Source organism: Bubalus bubalis, chromosome 1 (assembly GCF_019923935.1).
Source record: "Bubalus bubalis isolate 160015118507 breed Murrah chromosome 1, NDDB_SH_1, whole genome shotgun sequence".
Taxonomy (NCBI): domain Eukaryota; kingdom Metazoa; phylum Chordata; class Mammalia; order Artiodactyla; family Bovidae; genus Bubalus; species Bubalus bubalis.
Genome location: NC_059157.1, coordinates 153446022 through 153471986, shown reverse-complemented (window position 1 = coordinate 153471986; position 25965 = coordinate 153446022). Strand labels below are relative to the sequence as shown.

General features: G+C 38.6%; 1 protein-coding gene across 1 annotated transcript in view; it reads left to right on the top strand.

The window, feature by feature from the left end:
- The first annotated feature begins 2882 nt into the window (after window positions 1–2882).
- Window positions 2883–25965, top strand: part of IQCJ (IQ motif containing J) — a 205139-nt gene continuing 182056 nt past the window's right edge. Inside the window, 1 exon segment of the mRNA XM_045165208.1 lies at window positions 2883–3241. Within this exon segment, the coding sequence (XP_045021143.1) occupies window positions 3233–3241 (9 nt within the window). The 5' untranslated portion in view covers window positions 2883–3232.

The window sequence follows — 25965 nt, the reverse complement described above, 5'->3', positions numbered from 1 at the left end:
ATTTCTTGATGTATCAGGAATTTTTAAGATTTTTGATTCTCAGAATAACTTGATAAGGTCAGTATTTTTTCTTTTACAAAGGAGGAAGCAGTCTGGGGAAATTTAAATGGCTTACCTGAAGACCCACTGGGTAGAGAATCTTGTCTTCTAACTCAAGTCTGTGTCTCCAGCATTTCTGCAGTACCACCACCTTTGAACATTGGTGTTATTCCTTCTCTTTGTGCATCAAGGACAAGCTTTTCTGATCTTCTTAACTAGAGAACTAGAGGAGAGAGAAATCATTTAATTTTTAGTAGAATTATTGCATGAAGAGATTTATATTTTAGTTGGTCACAGGAGCTTTGTCTTCAAAATACCTGCCAGGATGGTTTTCTTCCTGAGTGAATGCAGAGCAGTCCTGTGGAGAGGAGGCCAGGTGAGCCCTCCCCGCTGAGCTATTCTTATTGTCACCGTGGGTGGGCTTGTGGAACAGAGTGAGCTTGTGCTGAGGGAGGGGTGGGGTGGGCAGGCAGGCTGGCCATCTGAGGACGGTGTGGCTGTTCTCCTCCTACACCTCTGAGGAGTGGCCTGGGCTTTCCTCCACCATCAGAAATTAGCAGCAGAACCTGGAGGAGCTGTTCTGGAAGGTACAAGTCCACCCTTCCAGGTCCTCACACTCATTAGAAGGGAATTGGCCATAGAGGGGGATGGCGCTGGGTGACAGCCTGGCTTCTGGCTGTGGGACCACTCTACCTGAAGGTTCCAGTAAGTCACTTACTAGGGGGTCCTCTGGGACTGGAGCTGAGGCAGTTGCTGGAGCAGAGGAGGGAGGGAGCCAGTGGATAGCGTGCTTGTTTCCAAGCTTGTTTCTGAGTTCCTCAATGGTCCGTGTGAAGAAGTAGAGAAGGAGACGTGTGCAATGCTGGTTTCCTAGCTCCTTATGCTAAAGCTTCACCCTCACAAAATTCGATTTGCTGAGTAGGCACTTTAAAGCAGTGAGCTGGTAGAAAGGAGAATTCTGAGTTCTGACCCCAGGCTTGCTGTTGTGTAGGTGCCAGTGTAACATAGAACTGACTCCCTCAGAGACGGTACACATATGTTTTGGCAGAGAAATCACAGACTCAAAGCCCGCCCTGCCCTCTCATTCTACAGATAAGGAGATAGAGGCTCAGAGAGGTGATATGAATGAACCAGAATATCTGCTCTTTCTTTTACCTGTAGCTTTGGCTTCCAGATCCATTCAGAACATGTAGATCCAGGCTCTAGGGCACACCAGTGCAGTGTGGGATGAACAGACACAGAGGGTAGGTTGGCTTGAGTGGCTCTGCAGCTTGAGTCACAGCAGTGGATGGGATGCTCTCCTCTCAGTTACTAGAGGGCTGGTCACAGTCATGTTGAATCACCCTTACTCCTGTGTGGTGGAGGAAGGAACCAATCAGAATCACCTAGGGAGATTTTCCAAAACGCATGCGCAAACTCTGCTTGCCTCTCCTTGTCAAAAGTGCACCCAAAGGGAAAAAGAGGTGGTGGTGAGCCTAGGTGCTGATAAATACTTTGGTTGTGCTCATCCCTTCCTGACACCCATTGTGGTACTGCCAGACAACGGTAAGCATCTTGAGGGGGGCCTTGTCTTAAGTGTCTGCAGCACCAGGTGGAGTGTCTCATTCACTACATGTTTGTTGAATGGAAAGATGAAACAGATGGCATTGGAGAGATAAGGAAAACAAAACTCCTAGACAGAAAGGACTGGGCCCTGGGATGTGAGGAGGCTGGAAAGTTGCTTGGTCAATACGTGTTTATTGAGCCTGGCCATCTTCAGCTGTCTTGCCATCGACCCTCTTATCAGTGTACATAAACACTGTTCTGCCCTTGACCTCAAGAGTTAAAATAATAAATAGCTTAATTGGTCCTCATTAATTCTACTTTGAATTTATTACAGATAAACATGGCCTTGAAAAGAAACACTCCCACGCTCAGCCCATGCCTTTTATCCCAAGCCTCTCAAAGGTGCACGAGTAGTAAAGCAAATAAAACCGGCCTCCCACCTCTACCCTCCCATCAACAGCACATTTGCTATCGAGTCCAGGCAAATGGCCATTTGCAAGGTTGGATGAGTAGTTAAGCCACACAGGCACAATGTAATATGACAACATTCTTCATGGTAATATCGTCCTGCTCCTCATTACATTTGAATATAGATTGCCAGCGTGCGACGCTTCCAACCTTGCTCTCTATGCGTGAGCTGAGGAGTTCTTCAGACAAGGTGAAGCCCACATGTGCTTCCCAGGAATTATTAGCCTATTTGTAAGCCTAAACAAAATCACAGCTATTGTCTCTAAGAACTTAATTTGCCAAAGCTCTTTTCTTCCCATCCTTAATTATGTATATATTTATAGACTTGAGCCACCTGCCTGCTCAATGCTCATGTATAACCGTATCTCTTATGTGGCACTTAATGGCTCAGGGCGCTTCCTTTATACTCTCTTTGCTTCAAACTCTACATTTAAATATCTGTACTCAGCTCGGCTTTTGAGTATTAAAACATTTTTCTCCACTTCCTTGAAAAGCTGCAAACAAACCTTTTAGCATTTTATCTGGACCAAACAGTAGTGGTGTTACACAAGAAATGAGAACTCTGTAAGTAAATCTATGTGTTCATATGACTAAAGTGCATTATAAAAAGAAGCAATAAATCCAGTTTTCTACATAAGAGGAATTAGATTTTCCAGTTTACCTCTGCACTGGGATTAATAAAATGTGCAACAAATAGCTGATGGAATGATCCATTTGAAGTTTGTAAAGGCATCTTGGGAAGCTGGCAGGAGTAGCCTTTTTATTTTTTCAGAGAAAGGGTGCCTGTTAATTTTTTGATTCAGTCTTGCTCCTGAATGACTGTTTTAAAATGAGCTGTGAGACGGCTACCTGCCCATTTCTGCATGGCTGAGCAAATTCCCCCGTAAATCCAAGTTTCTCTTCATTTCCATCACTATACGTCTCCAAATTACAGAGAATTCATTCCTGAGCTGGAGAGGTGCCAGAAGTTTCTCATCTAGCTGTCTGTGGGCTGCCTTTTTCTTTCCCCTCTTTGAGGCTTTCTGATGCCTAGAGTGAGCTCAACTCAAAGGTTTCCAGCCTCACACTCGCCTCACATTCCCCCACAGTCACACCGAGCTCTGGGATTTGGAGGAATAACCGCGTGCCAGCATCCGATTCACAGGCTCCTTTTACCTGCAGGTGTTCCAGAAACTTCAAAATGCGTCTGGTAATGTATTTGCTCCTCTTAACATGCCACTTTGGCATGCATTATATGCAGCTGCTTATTTTTTTTTTTAAATCTGTCTTCTGAATAACATGCATGCTAAATGTTAAAGGGGGCTTGGAGGACAGTGTAAGCTTAATTAATGCCTAGGTGTGTGTGTGTGTGTCCTTGTTAATGTAGGCATGTTGACATAAATATGTATTATTTATGGACACATTTGTCTGCAGACAGATTTCACTAAAGGGATCTCATTGAAAGCACTACTTTTTATGTACATCCAGGTTTTCTAATCAGATCTGTAAACATCTCACACAGCAGCAAGTAGAGGAAAAATACGTTTTTCATGCCTATGCAAACGGCATGTTTTAGGCACCTTTTTGAAAAACCCTCCTTTCTTTCTTAAAAAAAGGTGGTGTGTGTGTGGGGGGGGGGGCGGCAGGGAGTGTTGGGTTTTTGAAAATTTGGAGAGAAGAGTTGTCTTGCTGCTGCACGAAAATTTCTACCCCATGTTACCTGCCTTCTTAAAACTCAGTAATCACGGAGGGGAAGAGATGTGGTTCTGCTTCAGAGTAACCCCATGGGGATGCTGAGCTGCAGTGTTCAGCAGGCATTTTAGGTACTCTAAATACTGGTGCTGGAATAATAAGTAGATGGGGTAAATTTGCTATTGCCGAGTCCTGCTCTGTTTCCTGGCTTGTAGAAATCGCATTCACACTGTACATTTAGGATGTGCGTGTGTTTATTGAACTCTAGTAAAGCAGCATGAGAGTGTGGGCTCATAAATCACATCATTTCTTTGCCAGTACTGGGTGCTAGCTTCTAAAATTAAGAAGTTATTAGCAATTAATAATACATTCAGCATCCCTTGTCTCATTGGGTGAGATTTACATCCTGGGGACTTGCTTTTCTAGTTATAGAGACAGATGATTTAAGGTTCAGACTTAATTGCTATTTCAAATCCTTTAGCTAGAAAGATGCTTGCAGTACTTTATTTCAAAGACTTGTTTTGAAAAATGTGCATGTATATTTCTCACTGTGGTGGTGAGCTAATTAGGACTGTAATGTGCTATGCATTTAAGATAAACAACTTCTCTTGAGTATTGCTCACTTGTAGAATAAGATTTGCTTTCTTGTCTTCATATTGTAATAATTCTTTTACTTTGCATTCTGTTCTTGCTTTTTGAGAGATCAATAATTACTAATTGTTGTGAAGATAATAAAATAATGTAGCAACTCAGAATTCACAAACAAAGGTAGGTTGAATTAGCAGTTTTCTGAGAAATTAAATGAAGCAGATTTTCACAAGTGAGTTTCTAAGTGTGCAGTAGGTATTGATATTTGCAAATGGAAACAACTTAAATATAAACTTGTTAAATATAACAGGTTAGGATAGTGTTAATGCCATCTTGTTGTAGTTACTTACCATATTTAAAATGAGGTAGTAAACAGGTTAATTATTTTATATTGGTTATTAATTACTTTTATTTCATGATATTGATTATAGAACAAATTAATTTTAACTTTGGTAAAATAGTTTACTGAATTGTAAAAGTGAAAAGGTATATTCTTGAAAATTAGTGTGAAAATCATTTACTTTTTAGTGTTTGAGATCTAATGTTTTATCACTTATAGATCTGTATACTTACAGAGGATTATACGTATTTCCAAAAATTTTGCATACATTTTAATACTTATTTTTATCAGCCATGTTCAATTCATAATTGCTCAAAACAGTACAGTAAAAATGCATTTCATTATGTACAAATGGTTCCTTGAAGGAACATATTATATTAGAAGCCATTAAAAACCGGTGTTGCCTATTAATGTTATACTCGTGTATTGTTCTGTGTGTAATTGATTTTAAGTACTATTCATCTCCAATATTTAAATACATCTAATATTGTGACCTGTTTGATGTAGAAATCTTGTCTCGGTGAGTAACTTCATGAAGGTCTCAAATTGAATGTACAGGATGACTGAAGATTTAGTACTTTTTTTGTATGTATTGCAATATGCATTAATGTAATATACAAATATTAAGCTATGTAAAAACATTCATTGCATTCAACCCTTTCATCTTACTTTTGAAGTTGGTTATTTTGTTTGAAGTCAGTTTCATAGGCATAAAAAGAGGTTTTATTTTTCTGAGTTTGTGTGGCACTGTGTGGTAACAGGAAAACATACAATGCCATTTTGAAGGGAATATTATGTGTACCAAATAGAGGAAAGAATGCCACATTCACCATCTGTCTCTAATTATGATTTCCTACTCGCTTTTAGATGGGTCATAGATCAGGTCTTTATTTTATAAAACAGATTTATCTTACCTATAATATCTAAGTGAAGTAAAACACTTCCCTCATACAATAATTTCTCTGTTGTATGACTGAGACTGTCTTATGAAACATTTCATTTTTTAAGGTTCACATATAGAAAGAAGCTATAAAAATATAATTTGTGGACTGACCATGCATCATGGCTGAAACATCCATCCTTTAAGTAAGCATTTATTGAGCATCCCTTTGCCAAATCATAACCTGGCCTTGAGTAAGTGGGTGGGTGGGGGTGGGAGGTCTTAAGAAAGAGGAGATGCTTTCCTGCTCTTTTGTTATTACTAATTGGAGAATATTTTGCCCTACCTAGTTTCAAAATGTTTCCATTCTTAGAGTCTGAAGTAGAGAGGAATGACCACAGTTGGGGTGGATAGGGCAGACAAGCCAAGGAAACTGGAGAAGGTGAATTCTCAACCAAGTTTTTAAGGCAGTTATTAGCAGCAATTGAAAGAAAGGAGAGAAATAGGCATTTTGCATGGATGGAAAGAAATCTGAGAGGAAGAAAATCATGTCAGGAGGAAACAAAGGTGATATTATATGGGGAAGAGGGACCACATTGGGAGTAACAGCAAGAGAAATTGAAAAAAAAAATTACAGAGGTGGGTATGAAATATTTTAAATTACTCTTTACTAGCCTTAGTATGTCCTATGGAAAATTCTTTGAGCCAGTGGACATTTCTTCTATTTTATTCTGTCAACCTCTATAAAACAGCATTTCAAAATCTATGCAATAATGTTAATATTTCTTGAACATTTACTCTGGGCCAGGTACTATGCTAATACTTTAAATGGAGGATCTCATGTAGTCTTCATTGACTAATTAAAATATTCATCCTATATATGAAGAAATTGAGGTACTGAGAAGTTCTATAACTTGTCTAAGATTATACAAGGTCAGAAATGGGTGAGCTGGGATCTGAACCTAGACTCTGGAGCCCAGTCTTCTAACCACTGCATTTCAAAGCCCCTTCACTTCATCTTAGCTCCAGATCCAGACTGGTGTGACCAGTTGCTGACTAGATGTGTCATTTAGGTCTTTTGGTAGCAAATGCTGAGACAGAATTACTGAGCAAGTATTTTACTGGAGGGTAAAGATAAAGAGGAAGGAAGCAGAGTTGTGCAGGGAAAGTCTTCAGACCACAGTGCAGACACAGCCTCATCCAATCCAGGAACCATCTCTAAAAGGAAGACTACCTATTAGAGGAACCCCACACTGGACAGAAATGGCCAGGCCGAGTACCCCTAACCTGCTCAGCCACTGACTGGAGATTCCCAGGAAGGAAGGGCATGGCCGTGTCTCAAAAGTTGAGGCCATTCCTGAATGTTCTGTTAGCTGGAGGCTGTCAGCTATCTGTGCTTCTTGCAACTGAACAGCAAGTTCTTTTTTGAAGGGTGATCTGTGATGTGCACCTCCTTGGCTGCCAGGGTGATGTCTATACAGAATATACCATTGAAATTCAGGGTGAGGCAAGCTAGATACACAGGACAAAGAATTTAAGGAAGTGTTCACTTTCAGGGTCATGCAAGTGCAGGGCATGGCTTAAGAGTGAGTGCCTCCTTAATTCTATACCCTATGTGCTTTGCTTGTCTCACCCTGGTCTTCTGAACCTCAAATTCAGCACACTTAGAATTTTGCTCAGATCCTCCCCTCCAAAACATTCCCTTCCTTCAGGGAGATCCATGGGTCCATCTATCGCTAGTGTCTTGTCTACCATCCAGTTCAGTCTTTCCACTGCCAGAGCATCATCTGAGTTAGATGCAACTCTGATTTATAATTCCAATGCTTAATACTGTTAATTGATTCTCTATAGCCTAGAGAATAAATCCCAAGCTCCTTGCTATGGCACAGAAAGACCCTGTATAGTCTGATCTGATTTTGTGGACAGTGTGGACCCAGAGCTGGAGGAATTTCAGTACTCCAGCTAAGGAATAGCAGAAGTGTTGATTTGTATATATAGAAAGGTTGTATTTGATTTTAGGGTTGAAGGATGGGTAGGAATTTGTAGAGTTGAGAAACTATTTCATTATGGAAGTGGCAGAATGAGGTGATTTGGGGTGATTAGGGGAATTCCAGCAACTTGGCTGGAATTTGGAAGATATATAAGCAGTTAATGGGAAATAGGCCTGGAAAAATCACTCAGAATTGGTCAAAGAACTGTAGCCGTGGAACTTAAGTTTTTCCCCTGAAGGTTTTGGAGCAGAAAAGTGACATGATGTAAATGATCTTGTATGAAAGTGATTGTGGTCTTGGTGTCAACACTGCACCAGATGGAGAGCGGTCAGGAGTCAGGGAGATCAGTTAGAAGGGTCTTTTGCTATTGCAGGCAAGAGGAAGTGGATTCTTGAACTCAGTGTGTAAAGAATGGAAAAGATGTTGGAAAATATGAAGTAAAGGTGAACAGGACTCGAGGATTAATTAAAGGAAGGGGTTCAGGGAAGAAAGTACTCAAAGACAACTTAAAAGTTTAAATTGGGTTCCAGGAGGCTAGTGTATGGCAGCCAGAAATGAACAGGGGAAAGCTTTTGTTAAGGGAAGACAACAAGGGTCCACTGGCTGTGTGCATGATGGACCTTCTCATTGATTCCCCCAAATAAATGACATACAAATCTTTTATTTTTGTCTCATCTCAGGCACTACTTATTCTGCTTCTCAAGTTTTGACTAATATTTAATTCATTGCCTTAATTCCTTGAACAAAAGATTAAGGTATAGAAGACAGAAGTTGTGTTTATAGACACCAACCATTCTGATAGAACTTAGGTTCCTTTTTATAAATTCAACTGTGAAAATACCTATTTTGGACCCACACAGTTTCCAGCAGCCAGTTTGAGTGAATTATTATTATTATGCCTTTTTTTTTTTTTTTTTAAAGAAGGTGTCTTGGTTTCATATACACCTGATCCTGGCCAGTAGGACCAGCCTATCTCACTGACGGTTTTTGTTCATGGGGGAGATAGAAGAGCTAACTTTGTCTCATGAGATGCAGACATCTCCTCATAGAGAAGACCTGAGCCACTGCCTCCCACAGGAACAGAGGTTATTGATTTTACATAAACAGAAAAAAAGATTAAATTTCTTTGCAAATAAAATTCACATAATATAGGATTATGATGCATAATTGAAAACCCAATTTTCAGTGAAAGGGAAATAATGGCAAAGACATAATGCTAAATAAGCTTTAGGTACAGAAATGATAGTAGGTTTTTTACGGATTTGCAGTGTAATGTGAGGAGCTCAAAGCAAATATTTAATTGCTCTTAAAACTGAATAACATAGTAAAATTTGCATATTCTTTCAGGTTTGCTTATTTTACTGTGTAGTGCAGGAAAATACTTGTGGTAATATTACATTATCATCTGTAGTGTACACAAAAAGTAAACTTTTAAGAACTGATCAAATTAACCTCCAAAGGCTACTAAGTGGCATATACAGACAGACTGGTGACTCACAAACAGTGACAATCAAAGAGAAGCTCTGGTAACGTGTTGTTTTGTGATGATAACATAGATCTGATGTCCATTCAAAACTAGGGCTACCAGACATAGAAATAAGGATTTATGTACTCTGACCTCTAGAATGTAACTCTATACGAGTAGAAATCTTCTCAGTTCCAAACGTAGATGTAGATATATATTTTCCTGATTGCATTAAACAAGAAGTAATAAGACTGCAGCATGAAAGGGAGGGATCTGTCTGTGTGGACTTGGGTGATTCTGTTCTGTACTTTCAACCTTCAGGGCAGCAGTCTGTACTGGGTAATATTTAATCTTCATGACAGGCTAAAGAGCTAAATACTATTGGTACTACTCATTTTCCAGATGAGGAAACTATGACTAGAGAGGTTCAGTAACTTGTCCAAAGTCACACAGCACACAAGTAGCAGGGAAGATTTGAACCCAGAGCCTGAACTCTCACACACCGCACTGGTTGTGGTGAGTATGAACAGAGCAGTGACTGGCTGGCTTTCCTACCTGGAAGCCTCTTCACTAAGCTCCTCTCTTTCTTGCAGCTCTTCTTATTTCCCTTGACTCCTTTCTGTATACATTAAAGAAGTATAGTTGTAAACTCAGGAACCAGTGCCAAACTTCATTTTCTGATGGACTGATAGTGAATTGCTCACTGAGATAAAAATATGTTGCTGCCATAGTCTTGTGATATACCTTGCTGTAGTGTGAGCGTTCATCTGCATATCCTCACCCAACTATGTCACTTTTCTTAAATGGGCTTTGTTGATACTTGGAATTGGGGGACCTTAATTCTGCCTTCAATTTTGGTCCACACTGGAAAATTTGAGCTCACTCTTAATGGGAGAGGGCCAATTGCCACTATGTGATCACATGCATGGGATTAAAAGTACATGAACATTCTAACTATGCAGAAGTCTGATGAAGGAAAGGTTGGGTGTGATACAGCCCCAGATACGCTCTATTCATTGACATCAATGACTCTGGGTTAGCCTCCTTATATTGACACATTTCATTCTGAAGACATGGTGTAGTAAAATCCACACAAGCTTCAGAACCAGACATGCCTGAGTACAAATTGTCCCTCTGTCATGGGAGCAAGTCACATTAATATCTTTGAGGAATGGGGATAATAGTTTATATTGCTGTGAGGACAAAGTGGTGCAGGATCATTTCTGGCATAGAATAGGTATTTAACATGTGTTTAGCTCATCAATAGGAATAGACACATAAGTGGTTATAAGTACCTGACTTGGAGAAGGCAATGGCAACCCACTCCAGTACTATTGCCTGGAAAATCCCATGGATGGAGGGGCCTGGTGGGCTGCAGTCCGTGAGATCTCTAGGAGTCGGACACGACTGAGCGACTTCACTTTATTTTTTCACTTTCATGCATTGGAGAAGGAAATGGCAACCCACTCCAGTGTTCTTGCCTGGAGAATCCCAGGGACGGGGGAGCCTGGTGGGCTGCCGTCTATGGGATCGCACAGAGTTGGACACGACTGAAGCGACTTAGCAGCAGCAGCAGCAGGACTCAAACTTCCTAAGTGCAAATCTGAGCTCTGTCATTTAGCAGCTGAGTGACATGGGATAAGTACTTGATTTCTCTGTGCCTTTGTTTTCTGGTCTCTAAAATGGGAATAATAAAAGCACCTTCCTCTTAGAATTGGGAGGAGGGATGCATGACTTGATCTAAATAAGACACTTAGAGCAGTGCCTCGCATGTAGGAAGCACTCCATGAGTGTTAAGCCCCCTCTTTAGGAGCTTCAGTTCATTTCAACCTTGTTTCTTCTCAGAGCGAGGAGCCTGGCCATTCCTTACTAAGTAAACTTAAGTTTCTTGGTATCTAAGACCTACAAATATGTATTTTAAACCAGTGTCCACTGAATCACAGATATCATGCACCTAATCAGCCTAATGATTTCTTATACAGTCCACACCCATTGCTGGTGAAGGTCGCATACTGATTGTGAGGGAAATAATAGATTAGTACAGCCACCTTGAGACGCCAATCTGTAATATCATCAACATTTTAAATGCACCTCTCTTTTGGCCTATCAGTGTTACTTCTAAGAATTTTCCTACAGATGGTCTCATATTATTGAGCAAAGGCATGTGGTAGAGTCATTGTTTTCAGCATTGTTTGTGATATTAAAAACCTATAAACAACTAAATATATATCCAGAGAAAAAGTTTAAATAATTGATGGTATTTCCATGCAATGGAATACTGCAGAGGAGATTGAAAAACTGTTAGAGCCATATAAATGGATAGGAAAAGCTGTACAAACATACTTTTAGGAGGGGGAAAAACGCTTTTCAGAGGAAACCCTACCATAAGAATGATACTGTTTGTGTTAAAAATAGGTTAATGTATTTATATACATATTCATGTGCTTATTTAATCATAGAAGAAATTTCAAAATATATATGAGTAGCTGTCAGTAGTGTTTGCCAATGAGAAGTACAAATGTGCATTGAGTGAACATCTTTACCTTTCACTGTTTGTGTACTATTTGAATTGACATAGGTGTGTATTGCTTTTGCAATTTAAAAAATAGTCAAGACAAAGTCCTTTCTTTCCCCACCACTAGATATTAGTTTTTAAAAGAGTAGTCCTTCATGCAAGTATAATCCTAAGCTTTGGTATAATATTTTTGAATTATTGAGCCAAATATCATCCTAAATTAAAATAGAATATGTATCAACTCACTGCCAAAGCTCCAATTTGCTCCCAGGGAGCAGAATACAAAATTGCTAAGGAGATTTCCTAATATCAAGTCACAGGAGAGCCTTAAGTCCTGTGGCAAAAATTCCTGTTATTTGAAAGTTCATGCACTTAGAGAGTAAACATTAAATCAAAGAGCATTAGATGGGAGAAGGGAATGTTGAGTCAATAATGTTTCCTCAGGACTTGTTAAATTGAATGCTAAACATGGGGAAACGTTACACTTGGGATTTTTTTTTTTTTTTTGCATTAAGGTTTTTCTGTATTTCTAAAGCTTCTTGCTAAGTCTTTTGCAAAATGCTATATAAAAGTTCCACTGCTTTTGGGTTTCAAGGGCAGAAGTAATTTGCATGCAGGGGTTAATCAAGATTCCTTGCTCTTTGTACTTTTAAAAGTGCTGGCATATACATTGTCTCCTCTGATACTCACAAATGAGATATTTAAGACAAGTACTATAAAGTTCATTTTCTACATGAGGATATGAGGTTTGGAGAGGTTAAGTGAGAAGCTGAAGCCAGTCATTGTGGACCTGAACACACAAGGACCCTTGGTTGTATCTTGGGTATCCTTGCCACCACCGGCAAGAGCTGTGAAGCAGAATCACTGCTACGGTTGTGAAGTTGGTTTAGTGTTTTTGTGAAATCACTGCTCTTCTGACTCTGGAAGACCTAGGAATGCCCAGTTGAACTCCACCCCCCACACTGTGAATTATAAATGTGCTCATTTGAATGATTAAGGGACATCTAATAAAATCCAGATGGATCCAGGTTCCCATTTTGACTCTACCCCTTACTAGCTATGTACTAACTATTGTTCCCTCATCTATCAAAATAGGAATAATGATAGTATTAATCTTCCAAGGCTGCTATTAAGAGTTTAAATAAAATAATGTATGATGAGTGCCTGACAGAGTGCATGAAGCATAGCAAAGGGTCAATACATACAACTACAATAATAATTATTAATAATATTATAAATAAGTCAGAGTCCTGGTCAGTGCAGCAGGCATGGCTCTGATAGAGGCACAGCTTTTGTCCACCTGGAGGTGACTGCAGGAGCTACATCCCAGAGTGGGCACCGATCAGTTTCTTTCCTTTTGAAAGAGACCTTCTTGAAACTGCAAAGAACTAAGCAAGAGCAAAAAAGTTGCCTAAAACTTCACCGAGCCTCAGTGCTCAAGAAGGGGCTTGATCTAAAGAGACTACCCCTAGATTGAAACAGGGTCCATCAGTTTATGATCCACAGTGAGATAAGGCAGGTAAAAAGACCCAGTCATCCAGGCCTTTAACAAAAGGATAGTCACTTCTCCTAAAAGAGCATTCTTGCCCTGGGATTTTGTCTTCAGTCTTTTAAATTTCAACTTCTTAAATCAGATTTTAGGGGAAATCCAGAAAGCCAGAACTCAGAATCCACACAATGAATGATAAAGGAATCTATTTGCTGTTTAGCTTAAAAGTACTTTACTAAATCTTCTTTTGAATTTTTAAAAACTTATTTTTCTTTATTATGCAATAAATTTATACTTACTGCAGAAAATATGCAGAATCAAAGCATAAGGAAAAAAGTCCTTAGAAGCATTATTCATATTTATTTTGGTATGTAGTTATTGAAACTTTTATAAGTAAGTATATTTATTTTTATAAAAACTGTAGAGCACTAAAGAAATAATTTATGGCCTTTCAAATCCTAACAGAATATTCACATATTTCCATGTCTGTATGTGTTTTTTCTATAGCTTCATTTTCAATGGTTGCATAGTATTCTTTTGGGTATTTCATTATTTAGCTAATATTTAGATATTTCATTATTTAGCTAATCTTCTAATGTTGAATACTTAGGTGTTTTCCTTCCTACAAGAAAAATTTTCTTGAAAAATCATTATATAAATCTTTAATTATTATTTAAAAAATAAATTCCTTTAAGTGGAGTTTCTAGGTTTAAGTGTAAATGCATATTTAAGGATTTGGTATCAAATTATCTGCCAGATAAATTTTATCATATTAGTACAAGAGAACATCTAAATCAATGACCATTTAAGTAAACATAACTTCTATTCATTTATTGTAAAATAATACAATAATGATTAAGGACATCTAATAAAATCCAGATGGATCCAGGTTCCCATTTTGACTCTACCCCTTACTAGCTACTTCATAGCTATTATTCCCTTTACACTAGCCTGTATTGTTGTTCCAATAATAGAGTACTTTCTATTAATACCAATATCTCATTTTGGTTTTATACTCCAAACATAATATATCCAAAAACTAGTGTGCTAATTGTACTTGAGAGGTTGGTTATGATATCAGTATAATATCATTAGCTTTTGAAAGAAATGTTATAACAGAAAATGTTGAAATAATTTGGAGGAAAACTTACTACAAGCAAACTTACACTGGAGCTAATTAATTCCACCCACATATCCTTTTTAAGGTGTGAGAATAAGACAATCAAGGGTGTATAAACCCTTCCACTGTGGTTATCATCCCTCAGTGTTCTCTAGGGCTGAAAGTAACCCTGCCTGATCTTTTCTGTACTATGCTAGGATTCACAGTAGAAATGTGAAGATTGGAAACTTTTCAGTAGGAGTTTCTCTTGATGACACCATCCTTGCTGGCAGAATAATTCCTGCTGGAAAGAAAGCACCTGCGTTAATGGTCTAATAAACTGAGTTAGTGTTTCAGCTTGGCAAAGGATTAATTAAGGGAAGAGAAACTAACATTTATTTGGGTTCTTTATTTGACAGCCCCTTTATTATTACATTATTGCAATTAATATTCCCTATAAACCTATGAGGTAGGCATTACCAGGGGCATTTTACAATGAAGGAACTGAAATTCAGTCAACAAAATGTCTTGCCTAAGGCCACAGAGCTGGTGAATTGCAAAGGTGGAATTTGAGCCTAGATTCCCTGCTTTTGGAGCCTGTGTTCTTTATACCGTTCCTTCTCACCAGCTACACAGCATGCCTGACTGTTCCTCTTCTAGAATATTCATTGTAAGCATAAATACACTTTTAAACAACTAAACTGCAGTTTCCCTCTTAAAAATCAGTGTGTTAGGCAGACTTAGAGACTCAGTCCACTTATAAATGCTGTGTCAGTTAAGGTAATTTTGTAGGCCAGAAACAGGAAGTTCAGTATCTTGTCTAACAAGATATTCTGGGACAGAGGGGCTCTGGGTTTTTTCAGAGGCTCAGTAATTATGTTCAGTGGGAGAAGAGAACACTGTTGCTTTCTAGAAAATTTTATTTTTATATAACCACCATCTACAAATGAACATATTTTTTCAGTGTGGTCCCCAAAATCCTTCTCATTTCCATCACTTTTCTCTAATAGGATTTTGTATTTTTATTCTTTACCCAAATATTTAACTATTCTAACTCTTCTGCACCTTCTTGAGACAGCTTCTAAGAGTGAGAAAGTAAAATTTTGCTGGAAATTTTAAACAGTGCCTGTGTACTAGACTTAGCACAATTTTTTTGCTTAAAAAAATCAGCATTGTCTTATTGAGAAGCATTAAGTAAAAGAAACCTGTATTTTCTATCATGAATGAATACTCTGATTATCTCACTGCAGAAAGGGCAAGTTTTTTTTTTTTTTAATATTCAGTCTTGAATTAGCACAATTGAAACAGAAATTGAAGTAATGGGATATCCATCAATTGCCAAAATAATTAGTTCAATAAAATAGTTTGTTGATTCAAGGGGGAAAGCTAGTTTAATAATGTTTAAATTGATTTGACTTAGTTCAATGAAATATCAAGAACCTACAATATACTAAAATAGAATAAGTAATATATACCATCAAAAGTCTTACAACCTGGTAGAAGAGTACATTCAGTTCAATTCAGTTCAGTCGCTCAGTCGTGTCCAACTCTGCGACCCCATGGACTGCAGTATGCCAGGCCTCCCTGTCCATCACCAACTCCTGGAGTTTACTCAAACTCATGTCCATCGAGTCAGTGATACCATCCAACCATCTCATCCTCTGTCGTTCCCTTCTCCTCCTGCCTTCAATCTTTCCCAGCATCAGGGTCTTTTCAAATGAGTCAGTTCTTTGCATCAGGTGGCCAAAGTACTAGAGTTTCAGCTTCAGCATCAGTCCTTCCAATGAATATTCAGGACTGATTTCCTTTAGGATGGACTGGTTGGATCTCCTTACAGTCCAAGGGACTCTCAAGAGAGGAGTACATTACCAATACAGAAAAATCATCTATGGTAAACCACTACATGAGATACAGCAAAGGTATATAATAATTTTAACAACAGTAATAATGTATTGAGCACTTACTGTGTTCTAGCATATGCTTTTATTCTACTTTACATGTATTAACTCATTTAATTCTCAAAACAAACTTACAAGAGAAATTTTTACTATCCCCATTTACAGATGAAAAAACAGAGGTAATAGGGAAGGATAAATAGAGTCTCATGGAGATGCAGTTAATTTTGCCCAGTGAGGTGTGGGGTTCATTTTTGGGGGGAAAGATATGGAGAAAAGGTGACCTTCCAACTAAGACTGAGGGAAGAGACCTAGATAAAAAGGCCCTGTTGCTGTTGTTTTGTGGCTCAGTTGTGTCTGACTCTTTGCAGCCCCATGGACTGTAGCCTGCTAGGCTCCTCTGTCCATGGGATTTCCCAGGCAAGCATACTGGCGTGAATTGCCATTTCCTTCTCCAGGGAGTCTTCTTGGACCCGGGATTGAACCCGTGTCTCTTGCATTGGCAGGAAGGTTTTTTACCTCTGAGCCACCAGAGAAGCCCACCTTAGAATACTACTCACTGGTAAAAAGAGACGAACTATTGACACACACAATTTGATTCCTCTCTAGAGAATTATGCTGAGTGAAAAAAACTAATATCAAACATGTACACACTATATGATTCCACTCATATAGTGTTATTTTTTTAAAAAAAAAAACCTTTTTATTTTGTACTGGAGTATTGCCAGTTAACAACGTTATGATAGTTTCAGGTGAACAGTGAAGGGGTTCAGCCATACATATACATGTATCCATTCTCCCCTGACTCCTCTCCCATTCAGGCTGCTATATACTCTACCACATCGAGCAGAGTTCCATGTGCTTATATAGCATTCTTTAAATGACAAAATCATAGAGATGGAGACCAGAAGGTAGAGATACAAAAGAATCAAAGAAGTTAGTGGTTATCAGAAGTTAGAGAATAGGGAAGAAGGTGGGTGTAGTTATACAAGGGTAGCATGTGGGATCCCTATATGGAACTGAATGGTATTTTATCTGTGGTGGCAATTACTCAAACATGTACATGGGTTAAAATTACAAAGAACTAAATATACACACATCACACAGTGCATATAAAATATAATTACGGAAGATAGATTGTATGAGTGTCAGTTTCCCTACTGTGATATTTAGTTATGCAAGATGTTATCTTTGGGAGAAACTAAATAAAGAGTATATAAGATCTCTCTGTATTATTTCTTACAACTGAGTGTGAATCTACAATTATGTAATAATAAAAAAGTTAAAAGAATAAGGAAAATGGAAAGACACTGTATGGAGTTGTTGGAAGGGTGGTTTGGTTCTTATAAGCATGCGTTCTCAGAGTTGGTGGGTAGGGCTGGTACCAGGTCTATATCCATGATCAGTGTTTGAGGACCACGGGAAGATCAGGAGACTTGGTTGAAAGGTGGAAGGTATGCTGTAGGTATGTCATCATGGAAGATCTGGGAGGAAGGGAATGGAGTGAAGTGGAGGTCAACTGTGAGAAACCAAAGTGCAAGCGGATGAAATGAGATGACTCTGCAGCTGAGTCTAGAGCTGAGGAGAGCCTGCAGTGACCTTCCTTTGCATAAGGCCTGGAAGTGGCAGGGCCCCTCCTTCCGAGAGACAGAGCGAGACCTGACACAGACCATTTGTCTGACTTAGTCCTAGGCTTCCACCCATTCTTTTCACTAAATTGTGAAGGCATTGATCAAAGTGATCAAATATCTGGGTTCATATGGACATAACATAAACACATGACCAGCTTTTAGGAAAAAGGAAAAAATGTATTTTTTCTTACACGAATGTTCTGATTTCCCCGGTTGATTTGTACAATTCCTACAAATGTAGCTAAAAAGTTAAATTCCTAAAGGATAGTCAGAAACATCAAATAAGGACCTTTTAAAATTATATTAATAATTAACACTGACAGCAACCTAAATTTGAATTTTTTCTAGTGTGTTTTTGAATGCTTCAGCACTGTCATCTTTATAGCTCATCAATCCCTCAGTTTTGCTATTGTAACATTCATGAAAAAGAAAACTCCTGGAATAAATGGGTGATTGCAGGTGTAAGGTAGGGAAAATACATGGTGAATCTGTAGTACCAGATATCTTAGGCAGCTCTCTTCCTGATCTCAATCTACATTACAAAGTTACAGTAGTCACAACAGTGTGGTAATAACATAAAAACAGACACATAGATCAGTGAAACAAAATAGAGAGCACAGAAATAAACTCATGCATATATGGTCAGTTAATTTTCAATAAGTATGCTAAGACTACACAATGGGGAAAGAATAAACTCGTCAATAAATGGTGTTGGGAAAACTGAATATTCACATGCCATGGAATGAAACTGGACTCCTGTCTTACACCATACATAAAATCTGCTCAAAATGGATTAAAGACTTGAATGTAAGACCTGATACCATGAAATTCCTAGAAGAGAACCTAAGATAAGTTTTTTGATATCACTAGACCATTCAGGTTTGACCTAAATCAAAACCCTTATAATTATACAAAGTGAAGTCACTCAGTCGTGTCTGACTCTTTGCAACCCCATGGACTGTAGCCTACCAGGCACCTCCATCCATGGGATTTTCCAGGCAAGAATACTGGAGTGGGTCGCCATTTCCTTCTCCAGGAGATCTTCCCGACCCAGGGATTGAACCCAGGTCTCCTGCATTGTAGGCAGACGCTTTACCATCTAAGCCACCAGGGAAGTCTATTGGCAGGTAAGGGATTAGATCTGATAGAATGCCTGAAGAACTCTGAATAAAGGTTTGTGACATTGTATAGGAGGAAGTGATCAAGACCATTCCCAAGGAAAAGAAATGCAAAAAGGCAAAATGGTTGTCTGAGAAGGCCTTACAAATAGCTGAGTAAAGAAGAGAAGCTAAAGGCAAAGGAGAAAACGAAAGATATAACTATTTGAATGCAGAGTGCTGAAGAATCGCAAGGAGAGATAAGAAAGCCTTCCTCACAGATCAGTGCAAAGGAATAGAGGAAAACAACAGAATGGGAAAGACTAAAGATCTCTTCAAGAAAATTAGAGATACCAAGGGAACATTTCATGCAAAGATGCGCACAAGAAAGGACAGAAATGGTATGGACCTAACAGAAGCAGAAGATATTAAGAAGAGGTGGCAAGAATACACAGAAGAACTGTACAAAAAAGATCTTCATGACCCAGAAAACCTCGATGGTGTGATCATAACCTAGAGCCAGACATTCTGGAATGCAAAGTCAAGTGGGCCTTAGGACGCATCAGTATGCACAAAGCTAGTGGCGGTGATGGAATTCCAGCTAAGCTATTTCATTTCCTAAAAGATGATGCTGTGAAAGTGCTGCACTCAAAATGCCAGCAAATTTGGAAAACTCAGCAGTGGCCACAGAACTGGAAAAGGTCAGTTTTCATTCCAATCCCAAAGAAAGGCAATGCCAAAGAATGCTCAAACTACCACACAATTGCACTCATCTCACACACTAGCAAAGTAATGCTCAAAATTCTCTAAGCCAGGCTTCAACAGTACATGAGCCAAGAATTTCCAGATGTTCAAGCTGGATTCAGAAAAGGCAGAGGAACCAGAGATCAAATTGTCAACATCCTTTGTATCATTGAAAAAGCAAGAGAGTTTCAGAAAAACATCTACTTTTTCTTTATTGACTATGCCAAAGCCTTTAACTATGTGGATGGCAACAAACTGGAAAATTCTTCAAGTGATGGGAATACCAGACCACCCTACCTGCCTCCTGAGAAATCTGTATTCAGGTAAGAGGCAACAGTTAGAACCAGACGTGGAACAACAGACCGATTCCAAATTGGGAAAGGAGTACGTCAAGGCTTTCACTCTTGATGAAAGTGAAAAAGAAAAGTGAAAAGGCTGGCTTAAAACTCAACATTCAAAAAACTAAAATAATGGCATCTGGTCCCATCACTTCATGGCAAATAGATGGCGAAACAATGGAAACAGTGTCAGACTTCATTTTCTTGGGGTCCAAAATCATTGCAGATAGTGATTGCAGCCATGAAATTAAAAGATGCTTGCTCCTTGGAAGAAAAGTTGTGACACATATGGAGAGCATATTAAAAAACAGAGACATTACTTTGCTGACAAAATTTCATCTAGTCAAAGCCATGGTTTTTCGAGTAGTCGTGTATGTATGGATATGAAGTTTTTCTTCATAAAGAAAGCTGAGCACTGAAGAATTGATGCTTTTGAACTATGGTGTTGGAGAAGACTCTTGAGAGTCCCTTGGACTGCAAGGAGATCCAGCCAGTCAATCCTAAAGGAAATCAGTCCTGAATATTCATTGGAAGGACTGATATTGAAATTGAAGCTCTAATACTTTGGCCACCTGAAGCAAAGAACTGACTCATTGGAAAAGACCCTGATGGTGGGAAAGATTGAAGGCAGGAGGAGAAGGGGATGACAGAGGATGAGATGGTTGGATGGTATCACTGACTCGATGGACATGAGTTTGAGCAAGCTCCAGGAATTGGTGATGGACAGGGAAGCCTGGCATGCTACAGTCCATGGGGTCACAAAGAGTCTGACACAACTGAGCAACTGAAGTGAACTTGACAATGATTTTATTTGATCTGACACCAAATACAAAGGCAACAAAAGCAGAAATAAGTAAGATTACATCAAACTAAAAAAATTCTGCACAGCAAAAGAGACAGTAAACAAAATGAAAAAGAAAACAGCCTATTGATCAAGGAAAATATTTATAATTGATGTATTCAATAAGGGGTTAATATATTAAAAATATAAGGAGCCTGTAGATCTCTAGCAGAAACCCAAATAAATGGACAAAGTCTCTGAATAGACATTATTCCAAAGAAGGTATGCAAATTGCCAATAGGTGTGTGTAAAGGTGCTCTACATCAGTAATCTTTGCTGCTAAGCTGCTAAGTCGCTTCAGTCATGTCCGACTCTGTGTGACCCCATTGATGGCAGCCCACCAGGCTCCCCTGTCCCTGGGATTCTCCAGGCAAGAACACTGGAGTGGGTTGCCATTTCCTTCTCCAATGCATGAAAGTGAAAAGTGAAAGTGAAGTCGCTCAGTCGTGTCCGACTCTTAGCGACCCCATGGACTGCAGCCTACCAGGCTCCTCCATCCATGGGATTTTCCAGGCAAGAGTACTGGAGTGGGGTGCCACTGCCTTCTCAGTAATCTTTAGGGTTATGCAAATCAGAACTGCCATAAGGTATTACCTCATACCTATTTGCCTATCATCAAAAAGACAAGATGTAATAAATGTTGGTGAGGATGTAGAGAACAAGGAGCACTTGTGCAGTGTTGATGGTAGTATACATTGGTGCAGCCACTATGAAAAACAGTATAGAAGTTCTTAAAACAATCAAAAATAGAACTACCATATGATCTTGTAATCCCACTTCTGGGTATTTATCCAGAGGAAATGAAATCAGGATCTTGAAGAGATGTCTGTTAAGATATGGAAACAACCTAAGTGTCTGTTGATAGATGAGTAAAGAAGATTATATATATATAAAATAATATATATGAATCCTGGAGGAAGGCATGGCAACTCACTTCAGTATTCTTGCCTGGAGAATCCCATGGACAGAGGAGCCTGGCGGGCTACAGTCCATAGAGTCCAAAGAGTTGGACATGACTGAAGCGACTTAGCATACAAGCATATATATATATATATATATATATATATATATATGTACATATATATGAATATTATTCAGCCATGAGAAAGAAGGAAATTCTTCCATTTGTGACAACATGGATGGATCTTGAGGGCATCATGCTAAGTGAAGTAAGTCAGACAGCGAAAGACGAACACTGTATGGCATTATGTGTAGGATCTAAAAAAAAAGTTCAACTCAAAGAAACAAATACAAATGGCAGAATGGTGATTGCCAGGGGCTGAGGAGTGGGAGTACTGGGGAGAAATTGGTCAAGGAATACAAACTGTTATAAGATGCTTAAGTTTTGAGGGTCTTATGTACAGAATGGTGACTATAGTTAATAATAATGTGTTTTATAAGAGAGTGGGTCTTAAGCATTCTCATGTGAGTCTGTTAAATGAAGAATGTGTTAATTAATTTGATTATGAGAATCTTTTCACAATTATTGTACCAAATTATCACATTATACACTTTAAAGTTTTACAATTTTCTTTTTCAATTATACTTCAGTAAATCTGGGAAAAAAAATAAAGGCAGTGGTTAAAACCTAAGGGAGTCATTAACCAAACATACACACACACACACACACACACACACACACATACAAGATAGCTTGAAGGGGCACCCTTTGGCAAAGTTTGGGACAATTTAAGCATCATAATAAGAACACAAACGGATTATAACTCATTTAGTAAAATTTTAAACAGTCTATGGGTTCATAGTGATACTAAAAATAAAGGCAGGAGGAGTGAGGAAAACTGTTCTTAGAAGAATGTAAGCCTATGAACGCAGAATTATTTTTTCTAAGAATACAGACAAAATAATGGCGTTAAGCAATCCCTATTTTGAAATTCATAATAAATTAGGCAAAGGTCACCAATGGGTGCTAAAATCATTTTGGAGATAAAGGACATTCTTATAATCGTAAGATATCACCCCAAAAAGGAAAATACACCTGTATAATGAAGTGATCCAGAGGACATCACCTTACCAGCTGTCATTATCCCTGTCATTATCTGCTTCCTCATGTGTAAGAGAATACAGTATCACCTACCAGTACCTTTGATAAAAATGTTAATTAGGAATATAATCAGAAAGAAGCAGTCTGAAAAATGCAGAAATCCATTTATAAGACAAGTGGCTGGTGTTTGTATAAAAGTCAGTGTCTTGAAAAACAGACAAACAAAAGGCATTGGGGCTGTTATAGTTGTAAAAAGTCTAAAGAGAAACACAGCCTCATAATACAGTTTATGAATATTGGTTGGATGCTAGATTCTCTTCCCCACTACCCATCTTGAGCAAAGACTATAAAAGCCATTTTAGAGACAACTGGAGAAATTTAAATAAGGACTGTATTCAAGATAATATTATTGAATTAATATATTTTTTTAAAGCTGCGATACCTCACTGTGGTCCTCCTTATCCGAGGGTTCCACATCTGTGGATGCAGGACCGACTTCAATACACCATTTTATTTAAGGAACTTGAGCATCAGCAGATTTTGGAATCTGCTGTGGTCCTGGAACCAATTCCATGCTGATACGGAGCGACAAACTGTATTGTGGTCATGTAAGAGATACCCTTGTTTCTAGAATATACATGTTAAAGTATTCAGAGATGAAGCGTCATAATATCTACAATGAACTTTCAAATAACTAAATTTTCTGGGAACTTATGATCTGATACAATTGGCTTCGATCTTTAATTTAGTGTTTATTAATTTGGAATTTCCCATTTCTCAAAGTTAAGACAGTTCATTTAACATCCCTCTGTGGCAATTTGAACTTTGCCTCCATTTCATCAGCTTTTTGGTTTCTTTTCATCTTTGTACCTTCTCAGCAATGATGAAGCAAATGCCTGGATTTGTATTAATCTCCTGTGTCCTTCAGGATCCTCCACCTGCATCTCAGTCAGTGGGTGTAGATTAACATATAAGCCTGCATGATCCTTACCATTTTTCAGATTCTTGTGACAATTTTGCAGGAAGAATTTGTCTTTTCCTGGTTTCCATCTAACCTTTGTCTGAAACTGAATCTAGACCACTAGTTTCTGAGAGAATAATCATTTATAAAAAAGTCCGGGACCTCTGTATCACCACTGAAAACCCCTTTTGTGAACTAGTTCTTTAGATTATCATTATTCACGCAGACATATCGTTATTCATATAGATGATGTATATGAAGACATCACGTACTTTTATCAAGATTTGACTCCCCTGCTTTCCATGAACTCCATCTCCTTTGTATGGCAGCTGGAGTCAACTCTGTTGTGTGTTGTCCTCCAAATGGAACTTCACCAAAACCTGGTGAGGCAGGCAAGACAGGGGCCACCCTCTTTTCATGATGGGGAGATGGAGGCTGGGGAGGAGAATGTGTCACACAGGTAGTTTGTGCTTGAGTGATGAGAACAGGATGGGCCTCCTGGTTCTTTGGGGTTTTTCCCTCCTTTACATGTGTCCTCTTGGCAATGCCCCAAGCCTGTGCTCCTTTTCATGTCTGCAGTGGCATTTTCTTCTGTCTACTTCAGGGGTCTCCAACCTCTGGGCCATGGACCAGTACCTCTTGTCAATGTTAAATTAGAAATAAAGTGCCCAATAAATGTAATGTGCTTGAATCATTGCAAAACCATCCCCCATCCAGTCCATGGGAAGATTGTCCACGAAACTGGTCCTTGGTGCTAAAAAGGGTGGGGAGCACTGCTCTACTTCACTGTCTTCTTTCTTTGCACAATTACAAAATAGTGAGAGCCAAATGTGTCACCCCTGGATGGACTCACTGACGAGCTGGGAGTGGCAGCGTAGCCTCTTGTGAGCCCTTAAAGTAGGAGGATGAGATTGAAGCTGCTAAAAGATATCTGCTCTCTGTCAAGTGTTAAGTTCATGAAACTATATTTTGGGAGATAGGATTTGACCTTGGATGGGTCAAATCCTGAAAGATGTTTTAAAGTTATCTTCCTTGTTATCAACTGTTGGTTGATATACATTTGTTTTCATCAGAACTGTGATGATAATTGTTTAGTATGCACTTGTACAGTGAAACCAGTTGTTCCAATATTGAAATACTTCCATATTATTTGATTATAACTGCTGTTGCATGAAAACACTCACGTCCACTCTCCCAGCTTCCTCTTTGGAACCAAGTCCACCATCCGTATCTTGGAAATCCAGCCACCAAAGGATTTATGCTTGGCACAACAAGGAAACTGGTTGTTACATATTTTGAGGGTCCTCTTTTCCCTGTTTATTATTATAGTTCCTAATTTCATGCCAATCAATTATAAAGTTATTCCTATATTCTTATAATTTAGAACTTGGAAAACTATTAAAAACTATTTCAAAACCATGACATCAAGTGAAAACTTACAGTCTTAGTAGTTTTCTAGTTAAAATTGTAAATGTGTATGGATAATGTTCATATTCCTGAATGCTTGAGAGAGAACTGGCCTCTAAATGGAATGTGGAAACCATCAGTCAAGAGGAAACTTAAGGTAATATCAAGCACAACATAGCTATGCATACCAGAGGCACTCCATGCATGTTGGTAGATTGTCCTATAGGGGATGAGGCTGTTCCATGTGAAGGAGAGAGTTGTTCAGTGAGAATCAGCTATCATGCCAATGTGCTACAATGGCAACCTTCCCAAGTTATTGACATCTCTTGACTCCATCTTTGTCAGGAGAGGTTCTGCTAGTGACGTCCTAAGAATTGTCCTTTGGTGTCTCCCATGATGACTTCTCCTCATCCATAGCCTTTAAACCCAGTGTCCTCCAGACATTAGATTTTCCTTTACTTCTGGTTTCATCAGGTTTAGCTTGAAGTCTTTCCAGGATCAATACTTTTCTAATGCCAATATCCATTGTATCTAGCTTGTGTACAGTTAAACTTTTTTTTTTTTTTTTTTTAGTGTAGGAAAGGCTAAACTCATTAAATTATTTTGTAGTTAAAGATATTTCTATCCCATGAGAGTACATTTCTGTATACAATTTCATTTATGTACTATCTACACATAACAGCTGTACATTTTTAGCTTCCAGTGTGTTAGATTGCCTTTCAGATTCCGAAAAAAAGTAATCACAGCTGGCTTGAATCTTCAGAATGGCTGTCTTTGACTATATTTTCTCCTGCTCTTTTGCTATGATGAATGTCATACTAGTAGCCAGTCAAAAGCATATTCACCTGAAATGGTTCTTTGTACAAACAAGAAACATGACTTTGAGTGCTGTACATCAGTTGCCAAGCTAATAAGATAATCCTCTTTTCATTTCAAAGACTATACTCTAATCTTAAAAC